General features: G+C 35.9%; 1 protein-coding gene across 1 annotated transcript in view; it reads right to left on the reverse strand.

Annotated features, from left to right (window-relative positions):
* The window catches only part of PRMT3 (protein arginine methyltransferase 3), a 126,504-nt gene that overhangs the window by 98,343 nt on the left and 3,433 nt on the right, over nucleotides 1–24,728 (reverse strand). The window contains exons 4-9 of the mRNA XM_019955035.2: nucleotides 24,045–24,094; nucleotides 23,303–23,405; nucleotides 20,250–20,409; nucleotides 18,889–19,033; nucleotides 14,369–14,434; nucleotides 7,773–7,894 (exon numbers count right to left, since the gene is read on the reverse strand). Coding sequence (XP_019810594.1) covers nucleotides 7,773–7,894; nucleotides 14,369–14,434; nucleotides 18,889–19,033; nucleotides 20,250–20,409; nucleotides 23,303–23,405; nucleotides 24,045–24,094 — 646 coding nt within the window. The remainder of the gene's footprint in view (nucleotides 1–7,772; nucleotides 7,895–14,368; nucleotides 14,435–18,888; nucleotides 19,034–20,249; nucleotides 20,410–23,302; nucleotides 23,406–24,044; nucleotides 24,095–24,728) is intronic.

Raw genomic sequence — 24,728 nt, forward strand, 5'->3', positions numbered from 1 at the left:
CAAAGAACCAAAGATATAATTCAGTGGAGGAAAAAAGGGCAATCAAATCATTTTGGTAAACGTGTGAGGAAGGATCCAGTGCTCAGTGCACACATCAGAGAAGACTCAAGTGTTGCCCAGAACAGATCTCCCTCTTTTCTTCTGAGGCAGATAACAGAAAACACATACCAATTTCCTTTATTAAGTGTATTTCATGAGCTGTCTCCCTCCCAAATGTATAATTTCTGTTTATAGGTTTTAGGCGTGTAGCTAACACTGAGGACATTTACTGTTTTAAGTTAGCAATAGCTTAGCTTCTAATAAAATGGGGGGGTGCAGGGGAAGGTTAGAGAATAATGCAAATTCAAGCAGAAAGATAATGGGTTTTCAGCAAGCTTTGAATATTTCATGTCCTGGGTCTTGAAAACCCATTCACTAATTCAACAAGTATTTACACTGAATACCTGCATGCCTGGTACCCTTCCAGATGGTTGGGGTATGTCCATGAATAAGAAAAAAATCCCTGTCTAACCTTGGAGAGCTGATATTCTAGTAAAGCTTACATTTTCATGTGATAAGTCTTTAAAAAGCCCTACCAAAGTGCTGATAGTGAGATCTCATACCAGGATCAGAGGTAATTTTTAGTCTCTCCATTTTCCTCTCACATCTTCCCAACACAAAAATATCTTTTCACTCCCTTTCTTCCTTTATTTATTTAAAAGAGATGAGAAATGGTAGGAAATCAACCTGGCCACACTAAGAGAGTAGATAACAGAGAGCCAAATAACTCAGCTACTTATATACAAATGCATTAATTCAGATAAGTATATAAAAAATACAAGAATGTGAATGAAGGCATAAATTTAAGCTACATCAAGGAGTAGAAGGATGGATTTGAGAAACAGCAAGGATTCTCACGAGGACTCTATCTCCAGTAAGTCTGCTGGTAAAAGAGAAGGAGACGTCAAGTATCAGCCCCAGGTTTTCAATTTTAACCTGTGAGAAGAGTTATTGCAGGTCTGTTCTCTTGGTTCCTATCTCTGTAACCATGGCAATAATTCTTGATCAAATCCTAAAAACAAAACTCCTGAACACTCTTATATTTACTGGTTAATGATGCTATTCAATACACCTGAAGATGTGCTGCTGCTGCTGCTGCTAAGTAGCTTCAGTCATGTCTGATTCTGTGCAACCCCACAGACAGAAGCCCACCAGGCTCCGCCACCCCTGGGATTCTCTAGGCAAGAACACTGGAGTGGGTTGCCATGTCCTTCTCCAATGCATTGAAGTGAAAAGTCAAAGTGAAGTTGCTCAGTCGTGTCCGACTCTTCGAGACCCCATGGACTGCAGCCTACCAGGCTCCTCCGTCCAATGGGATTTTCCAGGCAAGAGTACTGGAGTGGGTTGCTATTGCCTTCAACACCTGAAGATGTGAACCAAGACAAATCAGGAGAACAGCATGTGTGAAGTTAACAGGAAGATTCCTGATACGCACCTGGCATCTGACACCACTGCACAATGGCTGATCACACAGCGGTCATGTGCCTATGCCACCAGTTAGTTCTCTTTGAGAACCATAAACTGTTAAGACTCGAACTTGCTTGGGTTGAGGCATCTCTTGAGAATCTCTGAGGTTCACAGCTAGAGGGAAAATCACATCTTGTGTGACTCTTGCAAAGAAAGGATTTTGTGGGAGCCTGTAATGTGACCTCTTTACTGATGGGTATCTTTTCTTTGCTGTCCCTGGACTGTATTCTTTGCTATCATAAATCTTAGCAGTGAAGCTGTGAATACAATTTTATACTGAATCATGTGAGTTCTTTCAGTGAATCACTGAACTAGTAGGTAGTCATGGGATCCCCAAGACAGGACCATTAAGTAGACAGGAAATTAAGGAGGTGGCAAGATGTGAGAAAAACAGAATTTAGTCTCCATGTAAACCATCTTAATCACCTTCATTAGAAGACTTTTGAGCAGCAAATTGTTTTTAACCATTTTTATCCTCATCACTGCTTCAAAGTTTCCTTCAGCTTTTACTTCCTTTTTTATTATTTCTATTAAATTTAGAGGACTTCCCTGGTTGTTCAGTGGTTAAGAATATGCCTGCCAGGGCAGGAGAGATTCAGACAGAAGAGACTTATGGACACAGGAGGGGAAGGAGAGGGAGGGAGGAATTGAGAGAGTGGCACTGAAACATATACATTACCATGTGTAAAACAGGGAACTAAAGGGAAGTTGCTGTGTAGCACAAGGGCTCACCTGGTGCTCTGTGACAGCCTAGAGGGGTGGGACGGGGCAGCAGGTGGGAGGGAGGTTCAAGGAGGAGGGGACACGTGTGTACCTATGGTTGATGTAGGGAGAAACCAACACAACACTGTAAAGCAGAGTTAACCTCTAAGTTAAAAAAAAAAAAAAAAAAAGAATCCACCCGCCAATGCTGTTAACAAGGGTTCGATCCCTGGTCCAGGAAGATTCCACATGCCACGGAGCACCTAAGCCTGTGCACCACAATAACTAAGCCCACACCCTAGAGCCCGCAAGCAACTCCTGAAGCTAGTGCACTCTACAGCAAGAGATGTGCCCACAGTAAGAAGCTGCCACCTCCATGAAGAGTAGCCCCCACTTGAGCAACTAGAGAAAGCCTGCACACGGCAGCAAAGACCTAGCAGAGCTAAAAATAAATAAATAAATGAACAAAAATAAATGAATTCAGAAACAAGATATGACAGAATATCCCTTACTTCAAGAATATATCCTAGTATATTTTGTGATCTTGTTCCAAATCTTATATATACCACCACTATCTTTAAATTCATTGTGTTAAGTTACTAAGTGCCTAAAAATACTAAGAAGATAAAGCTCTTGTCCTGGAATCTAGAGAAGAACACTTACATGAATATGACAACAGATCTAAGCATAAAAATGAAACAGATCTGTTTCATTTCTAACAGTATTCTAGGCACAGGTAACATAAAAGATTGCATCTTTAAAGTCATAGTGAGATTGAAAGTACTGCATTACAGTCATATGACAGATCAACCTTTTCATGAAAATTTTGCAAAAACATCCAAAAAGCTGAATAATGAGCTTTCCACTGCAGAGTCAAGGCGAAACCAAAGGCAGTCAGAGTAAAGGTAAATATTACCAGAAGCTACCTTTGCTTCCTGAGGGTGAACACTGGATACGATAGCCTGACAACTGAATAGCTTTGCTATCCTCAGGACATTTATGCTTCTGGAATGATTATTCACCGGAGAGTGAGAGTAAGAAAAAGAAACAATTTTTCATTCCTCCCACGTATGACTTTGAGTTCTATTTGCCCCTACTAATAAAACATCTTTCATTTCTTTAGAAATGCTACATCTCCTTTTTAAATAAAAGAGATAAAATTATTTTATCATCTTTTTGAGCACAATTCAAGGATTGTTAAGTTGAATATGCTTAAAAGAATATGAAACATGTAATTATTCATCTTTTATGTATGGCAGGAACCAACACAATTCTATAAAACAATTATCCTCCAATTAAAATAAATATATTTAAAAACAAAACAAATCTCTTTCAATCAGTTTGACTTAAAATAGCCAGTGGTAGATTTTATTGGTTGAAATCTAGTTCCATGACTGGTACAATAAAAATTTTTTCCTACTTAAAGAGGGGGGAAAAAAAACTATCCATCTTTTAGAATTTAAAGTATCTTGTTACAGATGTAAGCTTAGGGAATTTTACAGAAATTCTGCTGTGTACAAATTTCTAGCAGCAAAAGCAGCCTCAGAATTGCTAAAGACAATTCACAGCCTGCTAATCAGAAGAGCTGCTTTCACTGATTGATGATGGTTCTAGAAAGCCCCAGTGCAATAATAGACAAGTATAAGAGAAGCTAAGAGTAGATTTCAAGGGAGGAGAGTGAATACATAATAAAGCTGACTAAAGCTTGAAACTTTATGGTATAAAAGAATAGAGATCATGAAACAGAATACAGAAAAGAGAGTCAGCATATGTTGGTGGGATAGCGGCAAGAAATGATCATTTCAGAAACATAACCAATCAAATGTAAAGTATTACTGGAGGCATTGGTGCCAAATCAAACATATCACTATAATTATCTATTAATATTATCATAATTACTACTAACATTTAGTAAGCAGTTACATGTCAACCGGGCTGCTCTGGTGGCTCAGACTGTAAAGAATCCGCCTGCAATGCAGGAGACCTGGGTTCAATTCCTGGGTTGGTAAGATCCCCTGGAGAAGGGCAACAGCTACCCACTGCCAGTATTCTGGCCTGGAGAATTCCATAGACGGAGGAGCCTGGGGTCCATGGGGTCACATTTGAGTCCGTGGGGTCGCAAAGAGTCGGACACGACCGAGAAACTTTCACTTCACTTCACTTACATGTCAGCCACTTTGCAAAACACTGTAAGTGGATTCAATCTTTATAACAATCTTATGAGACAGATACTACCATCAACCTCATTTTATAAATGAAGAAACCAGGGTTAAAGAAGTTAAGCAATTTTCCATTAGCATAAAGCTAGTCAAAAAGCCAAAGTTAGAAATCAAGTCATATGGTTCTAGATGCTGAGAGAAGTATGCTATTCTGCTTTCTCATCTGGTAGAAAAATGAGCCAGAAAATGCTGCAGACATTAACAATAAACTGTTTCATGAAAATTCTTTTATAGATAAATCCACAAACAGAAGAACAGAGGTTATTTCATCCACAGTGTACATTTCAAGTTTTTGAATGGAAAACAACGGAGAGATACTATGAACACTACGGAAATAGCTATCTTATCTTTTCACAATATAAAAAAGGCAAAGGAGAACATCTTTGAAGAAAAGTATAATGTTGGCTCATCCAAAACAAAAAGTTCTAATATTCAAATGCTATAGGTTCTAAGTAAGCAAACTACTGGCCACAATAAATATGTGCCCTGTGAGCAGTGCAGTGGAGACACAGCATAGTAGACTGGCTGTCAGGATCAACTATGGGATCCAATCCTGGCACTACTACAAATAAGGAAACGGATGTGCTCTCCATGTCTCAATTGCTTAATCTCTACTAAAAAAAAAATATTATACTGTTTTTGTACCTACCTCAAAAAAAAAATTCAATAGAAAGTACTAAGTTAATGTTAGCAACTTTTATTAAGTTGAAGTGCCTAAAACTGAATACTAAGTCACTTTCAATAAATGCTCTCATGTAAAACTTCTATACATTCCAGCACTAACTTTTATACACAAAGAATCTGAATATAATCATTGTAAAAATGTATTTCTAAAACATCACTAGGAATTAGGGCTTCTGTGAAATAAAATGAAAACCAAATGAGTGGTATCACCATCTTTTTCTTCCACAGAGGAATTACAATGAGAGTACATTGGACCCTCCTGGTGGTGCAGTGGTGAAGAACCCGCCTGCCAACACAGGGGACATGGGTTCAATCCCTGGACGGGGAAGATCCCACATACCACGGGGCAACTAAGCTCATGCACCTCAACTACTGAGCCCGAGCTCTAGAGCCTACGAGTACCAACTACAAAGCCCAAAAACCTAGAGGCCATGCGCCACAAGAGAAGCCACCACACTGAGAGGCCTGCACACCACAACAAAGACAGACCCCACTCAAGGCAACTCACGTCGGCACACAGCAACAAAGACCCAGAGCAGCCAAAAATAAATAATTTTTTAAAAGTATTCTTAAAAAAAAATGAAAGCACATCTAGTCTCACAGAAATCAAAAATGACAAATAAATATATACATGAACATGGGTCTCCCATATTTCTAATAGAAATATCTTACCATAATCTTACTATCAACAATAAATTTTGTTAATTTACGTAAAACAATCTCTTCTCTGGGATATCAGTTCTCATACCTGTTTGGAAAGCAAGGTGCAAGCAAGACAGGGTGCTATTTACAGAATCCGCAAAATGATGTTGTAGTTAATGGTAACAAAAACTAAAAAAAAACTTTCCCAGATTATGGAATTGTATACACACATGCAACACATATGCACATTCTCCAATATGAAAATAATAACCACCATCCTCTATCTATGAAAAAAATCTAAGCAAGACAATGTCATTTTTTCATTAACATTCATTTGGTGCTTGTTAACAGTAACAGTTGTTAACTTCTGAATACCTACTACATGTCAAGTCAGGCAATATGCCAAAGAGACTGAGGTGTGTATTTTACTTACCACTTATTTACCTTGTTCATAACCATTACTGACTCCTTATCATCATTACTCTCATTTTTACAATGAAACAGCTGAGGTTTCAAAGAGGTTAGATATTTAATCGAAGTTCAAACAATGGGGAAGGCGCAGAGCAAGGACTCAAAACTGTCCAACTGAAACTTTTCATGTATGTGCTTAGTTGCTCAGTCATGTCTGACTCTTTGCAACCCCATGGACTGTAGCCAGCCAGGCTCCTCTGTCCATGGGATTCTCCAGGCAAGAATACTGGAGTGGGTTGCCATGCTCTCCTCCAGGGGATCTTCCCAAGCCAGGGATCAAACCCAGGTCTCTTGCCTGCAAGCGGTTTCTTAACCTCTGTGCCATGAGGGAAGCCTGAAACTTTGCATGCTTAACCACAACACTACACTCTACACTATGCAATAAAATTGTAAATTTAAACATTTTACACAATTGTATTTATTTAAATGTTATACAAACCAGAAAAGATCAACATTAATCAATTTTAAGAATAAAATATACACATCAGTGAGAGGACCATTGAAGGATCACTGCCAAGAATGTAACGTAAGCATGGTGAAAGTTGTTTAGAGAGTATACCTTTAATGTTCTCCCGCTAAAATAGAAATGGTAATTATTGGGTTGGCCGAGAAGTTGATTCGGGATTTTCTGTAAGATGTAAGGGAAAACCGGAACAAACTTTTTGGCCAACCCAATATTTCCTGTGACACAATGGAGATGCTAACACACACTACGGTGGCAGCTGTTATGTTAATACATTAATGTAGCAAAGAAATACACTTATAATTCGTTTTCATTAAAGTCACACAATGTTATGTGTCAATTATATCTTAATAACCCTGGGGGGAAAAAGAATTGCTGAGAAGCCTGTTATTAAAATTATTTTGGAAATTACTCAAGAGTTGCAAATGTAACATGCTTTGGTTAAGTACACAACTAACCAAATCTAGTTTTATAAGTTGTAATTCAAATAAAGGTCTTCTTACTAGAATATAAACCAACTGTAAAATCAACCACTGGTCAATTAACCTAACTTAATTCCTCAAAGAGAGGATGTATTTTTAGAGAATAAAATTAAGTTTTAGGGGATAAACTAAATCCACTCTAATCTGTGTGTAGCCATTTTGGACTTCACATTTTAATTTGAGGAGGCACAGGGCTACCAGTACTGTTAAAAGGAAAATGATAACCTTTAGTTTTCTTTTAGCTGAACTGTTATCTGGTAAACAAAATACTACTGATATATTGACTTTTGTAGCCCATTTTCTAACATTACCCTATACATCCATGATTTCTAATTTAATATTATTATAATTAGCATATCCATAGTCATAATTGAAAAGATAGAAAACTATATAAAAATAATTCTCATAATAAGGAGAGTGAAAAGACTGTTCATACTTCAAACATGTTTAGGTCAATTCAACTTAAAATCTTACTGTGCTGGAATGAAATTTTACTCAAAGATAAGGGCTTTAGGTCTGCACTGGACAGCTCTTAAAGACAAGAAAATCTCCTAATCATCAAATTTAAAAATAATCTTAACTCAAGCCTTAAAATGCATTTACCTAATGATATCCATTGCCTGGTAAAGTATTTCAGACTGATCAACTCCAAGAACCTTCTTTGCCCCTGCTTTAGCAGCAAACATAGAGAGAATTCCAGTTCCACAACCAACATCCAAAACTACCTGGTATAAAAATAAAAGAAAAAGAATACATGTTATTGAGAAGGTCTAGTACTCTTGCCTGGAAAATCCCATGGACGGAGGAGCCTGGTGGGCTGCAGTCCATGGGGTCGAAAAGAGTCAGACACGACTGAACGACTTCACTTTCACTTTTCACTTTCATGCACTGGAGAAGGAAATGGCAACCCACTCCAGTGTTCTTGCCTGGAGAATCCCAGGAACGGGGGAGCCTGGTGGGCTGCCATTTATGGGGTTGCACAGAGTCGGACACGACTGAAGTGACTTAGCAGACTTAGCAGCAACACTGTAAATCCTATTCATACATGATGATGTTTCTGGCTAGGAATAGACAACAAAATTTAAACTTCACCAAACATGGTAATAATTTCTACTTGGGTAAATGGAACATATAATTACATTATTTTAAATTCATAACTGTTTTGGCCACAGTTTATTGTAATCATATGCAACAATGTAAATTTAAGAAATGTTTTATATGAAATGAGCAATTTCCACAGACTTACTAGGGAAGTAGTCTGTCTTTTATTTCCTTATTGTATGTATGCTCTAATTTAGGTTCAGTAATCCTAAATTTTAACAGAAATAAGCTTTCTCAAGTTTGAGTACCAGAAGTTAACCTAAGCAGGATAGTCTGATCCAAACAATTTAAAAATGGTTATAATATAGAATATTGTCATACCCACTCCACTTCCAAAGTTTAATATTTAACTCATTTAATTATAGAGATACAATAAAAAATAGGCTTTTAAGAATTCAGTAACTTGAGAATTTAAGTTTTCAAAAGATATTCATTACCAATGGTAGTAACAGTAAGAAGAATGAAATTTAATATGTTATTGGGGATTGGAATGTAATAATTATTTCTAATCAAGAATTTCATATGGTTCTTCCCAGAATAATAATAATGAAACCTGCATGGTTCACAGTAAAATAAATAAATAAATAAACAAAACAAATTACCAAGGAAACACATTAAGCAAAATACTCAGAAACAACCAAAAATAGACAGTAATAGGGAATAGTAGTGTGATAAAGAAAACTCAAGCACAGAGCAGAGCTTAGGGCAAGGGGAGAGGACACACACACTCTTTTAGAATTTTAAATAGGTCCATGAAGCGCTTTTCCTAGCAACAATATTGGAATGGATTTCCATTTCCTTCTCCAGGGAATCTTTCCGACCCAGGGATCAAACCCATGAGACGTCTCCTGCTTGGCAGTAGATTCTTTACCACTGCACCACCGGGGAAGCCACCGTAAGAAAAACACACCTAGAATTTACCTATCGTGTTGTTCAATCTACAGGGCTTCCCTCGTGGCTCAACAGTAAAGAATCTGCCAGCAACGCAGGAGATGCAGGTTCAATCCCTGGGTTGGGAAGATCTGAAGGAGGAATTGGCAACCCACTCCAGTATTCTAGCCTGGGAAATCCCACAGACAGAGGAGCCTGGTGGGCTATAGTCCACGGGATTGCAAAGAGTCAGACAAGACTGAGCAACTGAGCAATGTTCAATCTATGTAAATGAATCTTTGTAAATGAACTTATTTACAAAACAGAAACAGACTCACATGCTTAAAGAACAAACTTATGGTTGCCGGAGCAGGGCGAATTGGGGGAAGAGATAGTCAGGAAGTTTGGGATGGATATGTACACACTGCTTTATTTAAAATGGAAACCAATAAGGACCTACCGTATAGCACAGGGAACTGTGCTCAATCAAACAGCCTGGATGGGAGAGGAGTTTGGGGGAGAATGGACACATGTATATGTATGGCTGAGTCCCTTTGCTATCTATCTGAAACTATCATAACATTGTTAACTGGCTGCTGCTGCTGCTGCTAAGTCACTTCAGTCGTGTCCAACTCTGTGCGATCCCATAGACGGCAGCCCATCAGGCTTCCCCATCCCTGAGATTCTCCAGGCAAGAACACTGGAGTGGGTTGCCATTTCCTTCTCCAATGCATGAAAGTGAAAAGTAAAAGTGAAGTTGCTCAGTCGTCTCTGACTCCTAGCAACCCCATGGACTGCAGCCTACCAGGCTCCTCTGTCCATGGGATTTTCCAAGCAAGAGTACTGGAATGGGGTGCCATCGCCTTCTCCATTAACTGGCTATACTCCAATATAAAATCAAATTTTTTTAAAAAGAATCTATTACATTGTTCAACAACTACTTTTTCACTAGGTAATATATTCATTTTTCCACAAGCCTAAGAGAATCAGCTTGTCTATTTTTTTTTTAAGTCTTAGTATTTTTATGGGGACTGAACTAAAACATAAATTTATAGAACACAATTTCATTTTGTGTTTTCTATTCAGGAACATGGTAAGAATTTCAATTTGTTTTAATCATCTTTTATGTTCTTCAGGAGTTTGGCATTTTTTAAAAATCTTTTTCATTTAAGTCCTGCATACTAAAGTCTGTTCCTATGCATTTTATCTTCTGCACTGTTTACTAGTATAAGGGAAGTCTGTTTCATTACATTTTTAAAATATACCAGAACTGACTCCAGAGGAGAGAATCTAAATAGTCTTAATTTCTATTGAAGAAATAAGGTTGTCAAAAGGCTGCTACTCTGTGTCCCCTATCCTCTCTGCCCCTCTTAGAAGGTTGAGGCTGCTTAAGGAGAATGCGACTGTCCCTGACCGTAATGTTACCTGTTTGGGTGAGTCAGCACATTTTAACATAACCACTTCATACATTAAGAGAGTTCAAAACTGTAAAATGAAATCTATAAAATACCACTGCAAAACCATTTTTTTAAGTTACAAATAAATATACTAACCACATCATCAAGTAAATACTATAACGCAGAGCATATATATTTACAGCATGGTTATAGTATATCAACCTGAAATGTTACATGGCATAAAATAATAAAATGTAAAAATATATACAACACAACAGTAAGTGATGACTTCCCAGAAACTTTCACTGAAATATTTGCAAAGTTAAAAATAAAAGATCAGTGCAGAATTTACCAAGTTTGACAGCACAGTGCTTTGGCAATGGTGCTTGGGAATATTGAATATCAACATTCATGCAGTTTCTGGAAAGACAAGCTGGCAGCACGAACTCCATCCAGGGTAGAACCTTTCTGAACCAGAGAGTTCTCTGCAAGAATTTATCTTATTATTCTATTCCTACATTTATAAAAAGATTTTTAATATTTTATATTTTTACATGCATTATTTCTAATATAAAAAATTAGAACTATGACCAATTTACACTGAATTTTTGAGCCATTAAAATAACATTAAATAAGGGATTATCTTAAAGAAACTGCTAAGTGACAACAACGAAGTACAGCAGGATATATATCATGTACTCCAATTAGAGTATGTATTATCTTGTAAAACTACACACACACATAATTTATATGCATATATATATATAAAATCTTACTTAATTCTTTCTGAAGCAAAGAGAGCTTTAGAGAAAGAAACAGATTCAGGATCATACACTGGGTAATTTAAAGCTTGACTCAAACATAGGTCAAGCCGCTTTTTTAAAAGTGCATACTTAAATTATATTTTTAGTTGCATACTAATTATTTATTACATCTAGCTCAGAGTTAGGTATTTGGGCAAATAAACTAAAACTTGATAGAACCAATAAACAGGGAGAATGATAATAAAATACACTATTTTATAAAACAATGAAGGAATGTATATAAAACATTTTAACTGTAGATAATAATCAAAAGCATAAAAAAGGCACCAAACTGTGAATGTCTTCAATGAACTACAAATAGACATTAATTATAAGTGAGCGATAACAAGATTATGCCACCGAAAGTTAAATTAAATCTGAGAAACCATATGGCCTCCACAGGAGCTTTGTGAATTAAAACAATATTAAGAAAGGAAAGAAGGAAAGGAAGCAGGAAGGATGGAGGGAGAGGAAAAGAAATTTTAATCCCTTTTCTGAAAAATCAACTTCTACCATGCCCTAAACAATATATAATACAGAAGCTAGAGCTGTGATATGAAATTTATCTACCTAATGAAGAAAAATGAAAACAAAAACAATGGTATAAAACTTAAGACATATTATTCCATACATTTTTTAAAAGAACTATATTTAAGAAATTTCATGAGCATGTTCTGTCATGCCACACAGGACCTATGCATGAAAAATAATGAGAATTAAAAAGTCATTAATGAATCCCACCCTAATTATTTTCTCCTTAAAGTACAGGGGCACAGGGTTAAGGGCACTAGACTAGGACTAAAACCTTCAAGTCCTGTTTTTTTAGTTGCCTATTTTAGGACAAGTCTTTAACCTATTGGTTTCAAATTCCTCATGTATTAAATGGAGATAAATACCTACCATCCCTAGTTACGGTATATTATACAGCAAAGAGACAACACATTTGAAAATCTATAAATTATCAAACACTATTTAAATGTATGGTAGTATATTTTCCACATCTGCAGCCATAGTACAATACAAAGAAGAGTATTCCAAATCACATAAAATCTCCAGATTACTACTGTTAATTATGGAGAATTATATCCTGAATATGCTTTAAAGAGTTAGAAATTGATACATATTTGATCAATTTTTGAATTACATAAGAAAATAGTGAAAAGACAAAAGTATTAGTAATCATAAGATTAATCAGGAAATTAAGTAATTATGCATATTTCTATGTATATGAAACACATCTTACTGGGTTCATAGACCTGTACACAGTCATTATCTGCTTTTAATTTTTTATTTGTAACTTATAGAAATACTATATTATACACTTTTGGACAAAATACATGACCATGGAAAATATATAAAGTTTATTTTATGTTGTACCTACTGCTTTTACTGAAGAGATTAAATCTGCCACAGTTAGGAGAGGGCTTCTTAATAAATTAGAAGTATTTTTCCTTAGTATTTTGGCTAACATGCTTTCTTTTATCAATGTGTGGTTAGGTTTGCTTGGCATTTATGGTTTCTCAAGAGTATATATGTGTTACTCCAACCAACATAAAACTCAGGAAAACAGTCTTTTCAATATATTAAGGTTGTGGGTCACTACTGCAATATCATATAAGGTCCATGAAATAACTTTAGAAAAGTTATCTTTTAAAATGAAGGCAAACTACGAAAACCTGATGTTACCAGTATACATAGTCTTGAAGTAGAAAGTGTGTGTGTATGTTAGTCACTCAGTCATGTCTGACTCTTTGCAATCTCATGAACTGTAGCCCACCAGGCTCCTCTGTCCATGGGATTCTCCAGGCAAAAATGCTGGAGTGGGTTGCCATACCCTTCTTCAGGGGATCTTCCCGACCCAGGGATCAAACCCAGGTCTCCCGCACTGCAGGCAGATACTTTACCATCTGAGCCACCTGGGAAGACCCTGAAGGAGAAAGAGAGGGGGAAAATTTCCAAGCAAAGGTATGTGAGTGGCAGAGACAATCATATACTAGACTAAATTAGTGGACTAACTTCCAGTAAGGTGGAACAAATAGAAAACCTGAACTCTTAGGTACCATGCCAATGTAGAGAAGGAGGTAAAGAGAAAGTGAAGAAAAAATGGAAAAATTCACAAGGGAGGAAAAAATATATGACACAAATTTCACACATATACTCATACACACCATGAAAGATCATCTCTGAAATAACCAGAGGCAATATAAAGACTAACTGTAAAATATAAAGTATCTCATAAAATGGTCTCAAAAAAAAGCACATAAAATAAATTCTACCTGAAAATATTTGACCCTATTTACCAAGTGAGTTTTTAAACTAAGTTTTAACTAATTAATGTGAACTAAAATAATAATTAAATGCTTTGATATGGGGTTTATCTTGTACATTTGAAATTAACAAGAATCACAGTAAATCAAAAACATGGTTTAAGAAAAACTTACCTGACTGAGCAAAGTTTAAGTTAAATCACTATAATTAATGAATTTCAATTAAAAAAGTGTAATGAATAACACCAATCAGCATTTCTGTTATCAGTATTCTGCACCACAGATCAGCATCACAAAAGTCTTCCATGAAATAAAGCCAGTATACATGAAATTGGGCTTCCCTGGTAGCTCAGCTGGTAAAGAATACACCTGCAATGCAGGAGACCTTGGTTCAATTTCTGGGACAGGAAGATCCTCTTGAGAAGGGATAGGGTACCCACTCCAGTCTTCTTGGGCTTTCCTTGTGGCTCAGATGGTAAAGAATCCACCTGCGATGCGTGAGATCTGGGTTTGATCCCTGGGTTGGGAAGAACCCCTGGAGGAGGGCATGGCAACCCACTCCAGTATTCTTGCCTGGAGAATCCCTGTGAACAGAGGAGCCTGGCGGGCTACAGTCCATGGGGTCGAAAAGAGTGGGACACGACTGAGTGACTAAGCACAGTACACACATGAAATCAACTGCTGTCACAATGACCCAAGAGAGTATTTCTGCTACCCAAAATCCACATGAAACATGTAATTCTATAGCCTGTGCTACTCACCTTGTCTTTGAAGATATGTGGGTTTTGGTATATAAAATCTCGGTAACTTTCTGTTCGTACTCTGTCCTAGGGCAGAGAAAGGAAAACATCACATTATACTTACAAATAAAATTTTTTAAGGAAGATATCTGCTAATTATCACATACGTTTCTATAGCTACTTTTTGCCTGGAAACCCATGTTTAACCTTTTTTTGCTAGAAGAAAATAATAGGGACTTCCCTGCTGGTCCACTGGCTAAGACTCCAAGCTCTCAATGCAGGGGACTCAGGTTCGATCCCTGGTGGGGGAACTAGATCCCGTAAGCCACAACTAAAGATCTCATGTGGTGAAACTAACACCCAGCACAGACAAATAAATATTTTTTCAAACAGAAAATAAGAACAGTAACAGCAACAACACACAAAGAAAACATTTAATAACATCACTGAAAGTCAAATAAGACCTAAGTTCTTAAAAATGTACATATTTTTGTCTTGACGTGCACCATCACTATAAGACTTCAAGTGATGATTAATACTAATGGGCCTGATTCCCTGTAGTAGAACTAGGTTAAAATATGAGAGAAAAAAGACAAAAGAGACAGATGTGAAAATTACAGTTACATAATGAAAAATGACGGAGAAGGCAATGGCACCCCACTCCAGTACTCTTGCCTGGAAAATCCCACGGATGAAGGAGCCTGGTAGGCTACAGTCCATGGGGTCGTGAAGAGTCGGACACGACTGAGCGACTTCACTTTCACTTTTCTCTTTCCTGCATTGGAGAAGGAAATGGCAACCCACTCCAGTGTTCTTGCCTGGAGAATTCCAAGGAATTCTCCTGGCAAGAATGCCTGGAGAGCCTGGTGGGCTACCGTCTCTGGGGTCGTACAGAGTCAGACACGACTGAAGCGACTTAGCAGCAGCAATGAAAAATGAAGCTAAACTGAGTACAGTTTTCTAAGAAAGTCATCGATCAGCACCTACGTGATTTATAATCCTGTTTTGTTTCTAGAACAGTCTGTAGTAGGAAATGATGCTTAAAAGCCTATAAGCCTAAAAGTAAATCATTGGAGCCCTACAGCCCACATTATGAGACTTCACTCCAGAGTCTCACATGACCTGTAACTCAGGCAGGCACTGAACGTTAACATTTATGTTGGTTCCTGAAGAGTGCAGATTCCCTTTTAAATCACCTCAGCTGAGGCATGTACTGACAGCAAATTAAGCAATAGCACAGTTGCTAAGGGAGTAAAACGAGTCTGATAAAAATATCTCAAACCGGGAATTTTAAATTTCACACTTGGTAAAAAGTAGTTAACATCAAATACTACAACATTTATACCATTCACATCCCTGACAAAACCATGTTCATGCCAATATTGGAATTAAAAAAAAAGATATATAAGTCTTAAATTAGAAGCTGTTTTACAGGGGGAATTCCATAATTAATTCCATGTTTTATGATAGTATTAGTTCTAACTGCTTTACAAACAAAATTTTAAATCAGGTTTATTAAATTTATGTATTTTAAGATTTATTATGAGAATCTAATACTCAAATTAATTTAAACATACTATTAAGTAATTAATTTTACAAATCTTTAAAAAAAATACCATTTCCTACATTCTTACTATTTTTATACTCCTCTTACACTATAACCAGTGATTTTTGCTGACACAACAAAACCCACAAAGGGTGAACACGTCAAGAAGGCAGTCATTCAGAAAGCTCTCACCAATCACACTGCTCTACTTTAATCACTAGCGCCCCAACTCCTGTCCTAAGTCCATGCACTGCTGCTCAGCTCAACCATAATCTTTCATCTAGCTCTTCCTACACCTCCATTTGCTTTCACTCATATGCTCACCCTGGTGCAATGGAATTCAAAGTATACTAAACACAGTGCTTTGGACATAGCAGAGCTTTGATTTAATACATGAATGTTTGAGAGGAAAATCCACTGAATGTGAAAATCCAAACAAATTAAAGACAAGCCCTCAAACCATTCCTAAAAATTTATTCTAACAAAAGACTAAAACTGTTCAATATAAAATAAGGTAATAAACAAAAATAAAATAATCTTTTGCACTCACCTATTAAAACTAAGAAACACAAAAGAACGAGAGGTTCTTCTGCTTCTCAATATTAGGAAGCAAAATAATCTTTTAAGACTAGGACATGGTGTCATGGAATTATTCCTACAAATATTTTAAAAATTTAAGTATGAGACTAAAGACAACAGAAAAATTATATACTATAAATTTTACTGACATAAGTAACAGCATGTTTTAAAATACAGGCTCATGAAGGTGGACAGAATGCCTGAGTCAGCTACAAATACAATGAGGAAAATGAAGTAAAGAAAAATTATTTAATGGTATTATAGTTTGGATAAATGTTCACCAGGATAAACAATGTTTTTCTTGGGGGGAAAAAACAGAGAGAGAGAGAGAGAGATACATCTCAGATTTAAAACATCAGCAGCAACTCCTATCAGAAAGATAAAGTGGCGAAGGATTTTGAAAGTTCATGTCATCTATTCTGCGATCAACTACATCTCTGGAATTCAAAGTTACCTTCATCTTGATTCTAAAAAATAAGATTACAAACTATCCTTATTTATAATCACTAAATAAGGCATATCCAAAATAGTGTCATTAAAATACTGTATCTGAGACTAAGCAACAAAAAAATCCAAATAATATTTTTTATAAAAGCCAGGCCAATTCTAAGCATAAAAATAAGTCCTGTATGTATGGCTTCTCAATTTTAAATAATTTGTAAAGATCATGTGAGATTCTGGTAGTAGCACAACCTTGAACAAATTGTATGTGCTAAGAATTGTTTTGATAGGAAACAGAAAAAATACTGTGTGACATAAGGCAATATTTCATATTTGCCCACAGTATGTAACTCAGCAAAATATAAAATGGACAAATAGTCTTTTTGAATGAACTATATCCATATTTCCTATGATCCAAGGAGAGGTGATTATACTATATATCAGCTAAGGGGAATTAAGGCATGGGAAGTTATATTAATAAGAATTCTTAAGTGATTCCAGATCTAAAAGTGAAAAGACAGCACTGGGAACTTTCAGCTGGAACTTCTTAATGTATATCAAACGGACTTAAAGATACTCTATCAGGTATGAAATCCTCTAGTTACTGAAATATAGCTACAAGGTCCAGGAGAGAGATTTGGAAATAAGTCCAAACTGGATTTCCCAGATGACTGAACCAAGAGCACTCAGATGTACTATCTTCTAGGAGTCTCAATAACTTACCAGTCTGAAAAATCCAATACAATTTCCCTATCAAAAGCATTAAAGGTTCATGGCATTGAAACTGACGGGGTGATTTAAAATGACGAACATGGGCAAAGAAAAACTCCTTTAAAGAAAATATTCTAGACACAATAAAATTAATTTTAATGAGGAAAAGAGTGTATGTCCATTTCTTTTAAATAAATTCATCCTGGACTTAAAATAATTTATTACTTATAACTGTTATTTGCAATCCTATGCAACTACCCAAGTAACAACAAAAAGCACAACCAACCATGACAAGTCATTAGTGAAGAAATGACATGACATTGCTTTAAAAGACTCCAAATAATTACAATTACTGTTAATCAGCAAACCTCCAACTCTGCAATCCTGCAAAACTGACTCAACAAAATATATACATGTTATTAAATATTCCTGGTTATTTTAAATAGGTATGTTTCAAGGAACACAGTCTTCAGAAGAAATAAATCTTCTGAGGAAGGATTCAAAAGGGAATTTTTCTTTTGTTGGTTTTAAGAAAAAAAGAAAAAAAAAAAAGGTAGTGACATCTAAAATTGACAGAGATAAACATTGAAAATTTTCAATAATTTTTAAACTCCAACTATTTGTTAGATATTTTCACTTTTACTAAATTAAAAAATTACACTTTGATATTTTATAATTTATAATAGATGATAAAATGTATCTATTATACCAGGTACAGCTAGAAATCTACTTATAGTTTATATAAACATTACCATTACAAAAATTAAAACCAAGTTCAAGTATCTGATCTGACTTAGGAAATTCTATCATTGATTTCAAATGTAAAAAAGTTATAACTGTGAGAATTATCTACAACTAACTTTGTACCAAATAATTATTCTTTGCCTAAACTAATGACAGTACTGCCAATTAAAACACTAATTTCTCCTTCACACATTAAAAGGCAAACATAGAATTTATTTCTTCCTACTTAAAAGTTGCTCATGAGAAACCTAAAATCATTAGCAATTTTTCCCATTGTTCTATTTTAAGCAAAAGTAATCTCACAACAAAGATTAATAATGATCTTAAGTAGAATTTACAGTAATTCTGATGCTTCTATAATCTTTTCAACGTAAGATGAGCTATCAAGTACCAAAAAGATCTAAAAAGCAGTTCTCAAAAAAAAGAAAAAGGCAGTTCTACCACAGCCTGTGTGTTAAGAACCAGTTTCACTCTATCTTTCCTTCAGTATGGACTTTGCACATTTGTGCTCTTTTCTAACCTTGAGCATTTCTTCGTGTATCCCATAATGCCCGTAGGAGCTGAAATAAACACCATCCTCATCCTCCAGGAGATCTGCAATGGCAGTGGTAGATGACGGGCAGGCTCTGACATCTGCGTTCATCACAAAATCCTGAGCAAATTGTCTGTAATCAATTTGAAATACACCCTTGAGACAAGTTTATTGGACCATGAAAAAAGGAAAGGCTGAGGCAGAGGTAGGAGGGGAGTGTGGAGTGTGATGAGCCTCTAAATCACGCTCCACCTTAAGCAACGAAAAGCTCCCCCTGCTGGATTTTAAGCAACGGGCATATTCAAACCCAGCTGGAAGCATTCCTTCTGCAAACCACAAAAGCATAGCCAACTGCAAATTATGGCTGTTGATACCTTTCGACCAACAAAATAAGCACACTATGACTCTATTCACTTTTCTACTGTTCCAAAATCTTATTATATCGTGGAAGGGTTATATGGGCAAATCCAAACTGGAAATTATTTACACACACCAACACCATCCACTCAGGCTCTAACTCAGTTCCCTCTCTGATCACAACACATCAGGAACCTATAACGTATACATGGGAAAGAAGTGTAAAGATGCAGATAAAAGAGTTGTTGGTTACTAGGTTACTCAGCGTAAAATATCAGAAAAGGGGAAGGGAAACTACAATTCACTTGACTGTTTTTCCTGCTGGACATTCTGGCAAATGGGTACTCAGGCAGTAGCAAACAACTTACAAATCTAACAGGTTAAGCTGGAGGTATATATACATGATAGAAAGGCAGAATCTCAGACTCTATTCAAGGCCTCCTGAATCAGAATTTGTAGTTTATTGTGTTAGCCAGGTGATCTATATACACGTAAAATTCTGACAAGTACTAAGCCAGCAGAATGCTAATTTACACACTGTAGAAAACCATCTCATGGAGCTAGTTTTCTGATTACATACTTCACCATAATTATCATTTGATTCTTTAAAAACAAATACTTCAACTGTGTATTTTCCCCAAGTCTAAAAAGTACTAATCCCTATACTTTAAAAAGCCCAGGAGAAGAAAAGTAAAGTGGAGAAAGCTATTAGAAAGAAAGTAGTATTAAGGAACAAAAGCACTCAAGAGGAAAACACTCCTGAGGACAATTACCATTAATATAAAAGTAATTATATAGAAGTATATGAGAATAGAATTTTATGTTAATTAGTTGTAGCCACAATGTACAAAAATACTGCATATCCTCAATATTACTAAAATTAAATATCTACACTGTGCTTTCTAGTACATGAAATATTTTACTGTATTTCACTTGAACTGTATTATTTGGGGGATCTAAACCATTAATTTTCTGTAAGATTGATAAATTACTTCATTTTTTGCAGGTCCTCACGTGCTCCAGCCAATGCAGCTTCAGCAGATAGTGCCCTAGTTTCCATGTGTTTCAATTTTTCAAGAAGAGACGCATTTTCACTGAGCCCATTGGGATATGAGAATGGGACTGAGACCGGTTCATAAAGATCTTCTACATCTAAAAAAATGAATGGACATTATTTTCAGGCCATCTTATAACAACGAAGCACATATACATGTGTTACAAATAAATATATACTAAGTGCCTATTATGCAGCCAACTGAGAAAAATCAGTACAAGTACATTTAATTAAATACTTAATATCCAAATTGTTTTGAGTTTATAAAGAACATGCTATTAGTCTAAGTTTTTCACTAGCTGGCTAAACTGAACACACAAACAAACAGTAATTGCACTGAATCAAACCCAGGACAAAGCAAAAAAGTAGAAGGAAAAAAAATGCTAATATTTACTGATCGGGTATGTTTGAAATTCATGTATCACATCTCGTTTCATCTTCAAAACAAACCTAAAATATAAACATTTATCCCTGTTTTAAGACATGGGAAAAATAAATTTCAGAGAAATTGACTAGCCCAAAGTCATACAGCTGTTTAATAAGGGAACTATGATTCAAACCCATTCCTGCTTCTAGCCCATGTCCTGCCATCACAGAGGGCCACCTCTAGTTTCTGGGTCTTTACCTGTAGAAAAACAGGTATTACATTTAGATATTCCTTAAGAACAGCATGGAGGTAAGGAATTTTGTACATTCATTAAGTTTTTCATCTTGGGTAAGGTGGTATGCAATCTATACACTGCCTTAGTGCTGATATTGTTAAATATCCCAATTCCTAATATTATTAAAAATTGATTTAAATTTAATTTCACTATATGTAAATTAGTAACTTCTGCTATAGAAGTTAATGTATATAAATCATTAATTCTGAAAACAGAAATTAATATACGGAGCTAGTGAGTTGTATAGAACTTCAATGTCCATTGACTAGTCTAATTAACTTTCACATCAACCTAAAGCTATAAAAACAATGCAGGTATTATACTGTTTCCTCAGAGCAGCACTGAGGGAAACAGGACTTTTTTTTTCCCCATTCAGTCTACTTGCAACAATTCTTTAGAGCTGGGACAAAATACTAAGTTTAACAAATTCACAATGTTATGTAACTTAAAGACTAACGCATAAATTGAACTTGTTATAAAAGCAGTGCAGGATAATCAGTCTGGCAGAATACTGACTCTTTGCTTTAAAAACTATAGATTCAAAAAAAAAAACAAAACTATAGATTCATCCACTATTTAATTCACCCAAAATTAACAACAGCAACAAAATACTGCCAAACTGTTAAAGGATGGTGTGCCATTTCTCTACTTCCTACTACAACTCTCATTGTGTATCTTCTCTTCAAAATTCTTTGAACTGTTTGCAAACCACCTTGTTAAAGAACTGAACAAAGAAATTGACTTGTTTCAGCTAGTTTCTCTGTTTTGCTTTCTGCTGCAATTAAGTTAGTCAGAATAAAAACTTTAAGTATTAATAATACAGTTGTCCCTTGCTATCTGCAGGGGCTCTGTTTCAGGACCTCTCTCAGGTACCAAAACCCACAGATGCTCAAGTCCCTGTATAAAATGGCAATTTACACTTAGCACTTTAAATCATCTCTAGATTTCTTATAGTAACTAGTAAAATATAAATGCTATACAAATAGTTGTAAATACAATGTAAGTAGTTGCCACTGGGCAGCAAATTCAAGATTTTTTTTTAATTTTCTGGAATTTTTTTTCCTGAATATTTTTGATCCAAGGTGGGTTGAATCCAAAGATGTACAACTCCTGGATATAACAGGCCAGTTGCACACAGATAATTATAAATTAAAGGTTAAGTGTACAGCTTTGAAAATGAGAAAGGATTCAGTAAACATTAACATTCATACCTATAGTATACCAAAACAGTCTAATTCAAAGTCCTAAACCACACTCAGGAAGGACTGCCACATCTGTATTCTACCTGAGGAAGTTCAAATCACCTGGACACTCCATCTTGGCAGCTGGAAACTACCACAGAAGACAGTCAGTTTATCACGAAGACCTAACAATTATGAGAATAAATCTCACAAGAGAGCTTCAAAATACATGAAGCCAAAGCTGACAGAATTAATGGTAAAAGCAGAAAATCCTCTAATAATGGTCAGGGATTCAAATATACCTCAATCAACAATTGATACGGGCAGATTTTTAAAACTCCAAAAAGACATAAAAGATCTGAAGAAAAATACTAGCACTGTGACCCATTTATACAATAATGTGCCCAATAACTATCTTGACACTTGTGAAGAACACTCATCAGTAATTTTGTAGAATGTTCCTCAGCCTAGGACTGTCTGATGAGCTTTTCACTACTGGAATGAGGTTATACACTTTGGGCAAGGACAACAGAGAAACAATGCTGTCTCCTCAGAGCATTACACAAAGGGGTTCATGATGTCAATATGGTTATTACTGGTGATGTTAACCTTGATCACTCGGTTGTGGTGGGGTCTGCTTGGCTTTTCCACAAAAGTTAACATCTCCTTTGTAACAGATTTCTTAGGGGAGATACTTTGAGCTATGCAAATCCTATCTCACCCACCTAACAACAGCTCTGTAAATTAGATATCTTAAGAAAAGTCAATTATCTGATGATGTAAAAACAGCAAATATTGCTAAATTTACTTAAATCTATTAAATATTATATCTGATTTAAATTTTTTAATTTAGATTTAAAAGTTGTCAATTTGAGTTACATTAAAAATTAGTCTGCCAACTAAAAATTACTCTAAACTTTCCTATGTTTCCAAACATCTTATACACAATGTTTATCCCAAGCTCATAGCCCTCCCTGGTAATTGTTAGCGTGACTCACTTTTCAAGTGACTTAACTTACCTACTGAAACCAACTACCCAAAAGGTCTTTCGAGAATCAAGGACGTTACATATCTCCTGTAAAACCTAACCACTATTCTGCCGTAACAAATGACCCTACTTTAAAGTAGATGTCGAATGTTCAGCTTACCAAATTGAAGTAAAAGGTCATCTTCTAATACTGGCTTTAAATATTCTTCTTTTTCCCAAGGCACTGGGTTGTATATGGAATTCATATATTCAACTGTAGGATTCTGGAAATAAAATCAATTGCATATTTTTTCACTGCACATAATCACACAATCCCCCTACCAAAAGAAAATTAAACAAAAAAGGAAAGCATGTCTACATTAACACAATTGCTATTTAAAATGAACCTGTGTTAACCTGCCATTTCATTAACTTGACTGAATGATTGCTTAATTGTGTCAGTGCACAGTTTTATGCAGTTTGGATTTGGGGGAAATGGCAATATAAATATCAACTGACCAGAACAAAAAAAGAGCAACCAAAGCACTTAAAAATCACACTAGAAATCAGAAATTTCTGCTTTTACAGAAAGACTGTATTCTTTATCTGACACTGAATTACTTTGCCACATAATACTGATTCATCTCTCACGTGCAATTAAAAACCATACTCAAGCATGGTAAGTACGTATGGTACCACACGTAAGTACGGTACTTGTGTATGTATGTAAGCACCACGCATTTACCTGGTGCTACGTGTTGTGCTAGTTCCTAATGTCCAAGATTCCAATATGATGACTGTCAAATTTAAAACACTTCCTTATACAGCAGCTCTTTATAGTCTCTTAAAAATGGGTGCACTGATAATCACTGCAGTATTTCTTTAGGTTTTAAACGAAACTGTAAATTAAGCTACCATCTTACCTTAAGTCTAATAAAATTTATCAGTTTAATGTATCCATAAAATTCAAGTCCTAAAAGGGAAAAAAAAATTCACTTATTTCAACATGAGTTTTGTTTCATTGACTTGCTCCAGAGATGCTTCTCTGGTGAGACAACAGCCATAGATAACAAATTTCTAAATGCCTTCCTTGCATTTCTAGAAAATGGGAATTTTTAGAATTCTACTCTTCTCAGAAAAATACCAATAAGGAAGATTAGGCCCTAGATTTTACCAAGTATTTGGCAGTTGACACTAGAGCCAAATTTTCTAATTTCCCAATTTTTATAGTATCTACCAAACACAGAGTACACAAAGTCTACTAGCTTTTACATTAAGTTAAATGATACAAATGAAAAAACAATAAGGCTTGTACTGGTTCTCATCTTTTCAGAAATGAAGCAGCATTTAAAATAAGGGAGAGCAAATAGCATGCCCAACCAATTATTATTTGTCATGAGAAAGACTGTTACGAGAACATGTGCTGTGCTCAGTCACTTCTCATGTCTGACTCTGTGCAGCCCTATGGACTGCAGCCTTCCAGGTTCCTCTGTCCGTGGGGTTCTCCAGGCAAGAACACTGGAGTGGGTTGCCATGCCCTCCCCCAGGGGATCTTCCCGACCCAGGGATTGAACATGCAGCTCCTGTGCCTCCTGCACTGCAGGCAG

Source organism: Bos indicus, chromosome 29 (genome assembly GCF_029378745.1).
Source record: "Bos indicus isolate NIAB-ARS_2022 breed Sahiwal x Tharparkar chromosome 29, NIAB-ARS_B.indTharparkar_mat_pri_1.0, whole genome shotgun sequence".
Taxonomy (NCBI): domain Eukaryota; kingdom Metazoa; phylum Chordata; class Mammalia; order Artiodactyla; family Bovidae; genus Bos; species Bos indicus.